General features: G+C 34.9%; 1 protein-coding gene across 2 annotated transcripts in view; it reads left to right on the forward strand.

The window, feature by feature from the left end:
- Nucleotides 1–3406, forward strand: part of LOC106871453 (corticotropin-releasing factor receptor 2) — a 280338-nt gene that overhangs the window by 194211 nt on the left and 82721 nt on the right. For both annotated transcript variants that reach the window (XM_052971021.1, XM_052971022.1), the window contains one exon: nucleotides 1463–1616. In XM_052971021.1, coding sequence (XP_052826981.1) covers nucleotides 1463–1616 — 154 coding nt within the window. The remainder of the gene's footprint in view (nucleotides 1–1462; nucleotides 1617–3406) is intronic.

The raw sequence follows: 3406 nt of genomic DNA on the forward strand, positions 1-3406 counted from the left end.
ATATATATATATATATACATATGTATATGTATATATATATACTCTCAAACTGGCAAACTGGAAAATTTCAAGACCAGATGGGATCCAACGAAACAGCTGAAATCCTTACACGGCCAAACTGAAAATCATTTAAACGAATGAAAAATGCAAGAAAGTGTTCCGGAATGGATGGTTGAGCGCTGAACAACTTTGTTAATGAAAGATCCAGCGATGGGAAATGCTACAGAAAATTTTCTAGCAATAACTTGTTTCGATCTGTTGTGGAAACAGGTATTTTTGTTTTCTTTTTTGAGAAGGCATACAATCATTTGACGCATGAACAAATTACTATCCATTGTAAAAGCGGTGTTCAGAAATCACTTAAAAGGCACATGTAACACCGTCAAATCATTGAGAAAAAGATAAAGAAGGATGGCACATGACGTATCTGAACATGACTAGCTGCGATTTAAAAACATTTTACGACATGACACTCCATTCTTGTATTGTAGAGACACTTAGAATGTATAGTATAACTGAAAAAATCATCAACAACCAGCTTGATTGAGAACATGAAGTCAGTGGGAAGAGCAATCGATTATACAGGTATCTTCTAGGAAATTTTGTTAAGGATTGGCAGTTTCCTTGAAGAAAAAACAACAAAAATAGTACTATATATTTATACGGTACAATGAAATAATAACATTTATTATAAAGGAATGCAGATGTCTACATCTGCTTTGGAGATAACTAAAACTATATAAAAGTTCTATTTTATTAATGAGATGGAAATGAAATTCGTCAGAGGCGAATTTTGTCAATGCTTGAAATCCGTCTCCGTATGTAATATGTAATTTATTTCTTGCAAAGAATTTGTTACCTGAAGTCAATTGATAGTCACCTCCATTAACTGTTACTTCCCTCCTTTTATCTTTGTACGCCTTTGAGTTCTAAAATAAAACATATATGCTATAAATATTATCAGATAGAACTAAATAAATTGATAAACGAAGGTTCATAAGTTGTTTTATCCAGTTTTCGAAGGAATACATTATTTTGAAATTCTCAGTCGAAACCTATCAATCAGATAGAAGCCAGCTTCCAAGAATTTTGCATCCATTCAATTTTAATGTGCGCTGTTTCACATTAAAAAGAAAAGAATTAAAAACGCAAAACGCAACTGTTAACCAAGTTCCATCTAGGGAATATATATATTAAGTGCCTTCTTGTTCGGCACTTATGTAGGAAAGTCTAGAGAAAGCAATAACAAAGACCTTCAATATTTTCTCTTATATAAAGTGCTGTAGAAAAAGAAAATCGTTAGAAGTCTCACATCGACCCAATGATTTGGAGGCTATTATGACTATAATTAATTTCAAATTACTTTCCTCTGCATTTATTGTCGTATCAGTAAATTGTTTATATTCGAAGAAAAATCGAATATTTCCACAATTACAATGATCAATTCTATTTTTATTTTCAGTGGATGTGTAAACTTATGATGACATTTTTCCATTATTTCACGACGTCCAGCTTCTTCTGGATGTTCGTCGAAGGGTTGTACTTGTATTTCATGATTGTCCACGCAATGCGCCACAACAAAATCAAGTTTATCTACTGTATCATTATCGGATGGGGTAAGTTTAACAATATTGATTACACGTATTTCTCTTCCTCTTTTCCTCTTTTCCCACTTTCTCTCTCTCTCTCTCTCTCTCTCTCTCTCTCTCTCTCTCTCTCTCTCTCTCTCTCTCTCTCTCTCTCTCTCTCTCTCTCTCTGTGTATACACACACACACACACACACAAATATATATGTGTGTGTGTATATCATAATCGATTAAGGAAACAGAAAATGGATTTAATATTAGTCTTTATTCCGTACGACGATCGTTTCGACCCATCCTGCGACTGTTTTTTATGGGTGGGACGTTATGCATCCTATTGCGTTCCATCAATTTTGTAGTCTGGGTCAAGTTAGGTGCATGCATAGAAAAAGTGGTGTCCTGGCTGGGGAAGTAGAAAGGAAACTAAACGAGTTGACTTTTTTCCTATCCTGGGGATGAATGAAAACGTGAAAAATGTTGCTGGGTTAATTTTTTTTAATGGATCGAAGCTTTATTCTAACAAAAAATTAGGTGCCAGTTTACTTTTTACGATACCTTCGTAACCTTTTAAATAAGTTTAAATATTTAAATTAAATTTTAAAGCATTGGTATGAATAAACGGTTAAAAATCTTTACATTTTAATCACAAAGTTTGTCAGTTGCTGCTTTTCACTCCAAGTTGTCAAGAAGAACATTCTGTGTAGTGGTCACATGCCTGAATTAGGTCTTAAAAGGGGATCAAAAATACTCTCCATGAATTAAATCTTTTGAAATGCAGTATATACTCTTCAGAGTGGAGGCGCGTGGCTTAGTGGTTAGGGTGTCAGCATCATGATCTTAAGATTGTGGTTTCGATTCCTGGACCGGGCGACGCGTTGTGTTCTTGAGCAAAACACTTCATTTTACGTTGCTCCAGTCCACTCAGCTGGCAAAGATGAGTAACGCTGCGATGGACTGGCGTCCCGTCCAGCTGGGGAACGCATACGCCACAGAAACCGGGAAACAGGAGCCTGGCAAGGCTTTAAAAGGGCGCATTTATTTATTTTTATATACTCTTCAGTACCAAATAATCGCACGATATAAACTAGAATCAACAATAAAACAAACATACAAATTGACCAAACACTCATTTGTTGTGTAAACCTGTTCGATTATCAGGAAAGTCCTTTAAATAAATAAGTCTTTGATGTCTGTTGTTCAGGACAATTAAAATACCAGCATTTTAGAAAAATATTTTGAGCTCCTTTCTTTTATTTTTCCCCTCCTTTCTCGCGCCACCTTCTGGAAGAGAATAATATACTTCGAAAAAAACTAACACAACTGCTTTTTTTTTTTACGATGCCTGAAAGGTAATTAGAGAAAATTCTACTTTTCTCTACTTTCTCTGTTTGTTCCTTTTATCGCTTAGCAAAGAGGAACTTTCTCTAATTACACTTCTTGAATAATATCGATTGTTTACCATTAATACTAAGCAATGAAGGAAGGGAAATACTAAAAAAATATCAATAATTAATTTCATATTACTCAAAAACTTATCTTGGAAAAAAAGTAAGGCTTGGAGCTCATGCGTTGCATATCTAGATCATTCCCTCTCTCTCTCTCGCTCTCTCTCTCTCTCTTTCTCTCTCTCTCTCTTTCTCTCTCTCTCTCTTTCTCTCTCTCTCTCTCTTTCTCACACACACACACACACACACTCACACAACACACACACACACACATACACAACACACACACATGTACACTCGCACAGCCACAAACACACACATATTTGTATATATGTATGAGGGTATACATAAATATGTATAAATGTGTATGTGTGTGT

Source organism: Octopus bimaculoides, chromosome 10 (assembly GCF_001194135.2).
Source record: "Octopus bimaculoides isolate UCB-OBI-ISO-001 chromosome 10, ASM119413v2, whole genome shotgun sequence".
Taxonomy (NCBI): Eukaryota; Metazoa; Mollusca; class Cephalopoda; order Octopoda; family Octopodidae; genus Octopus; species Octopus bimaculoides.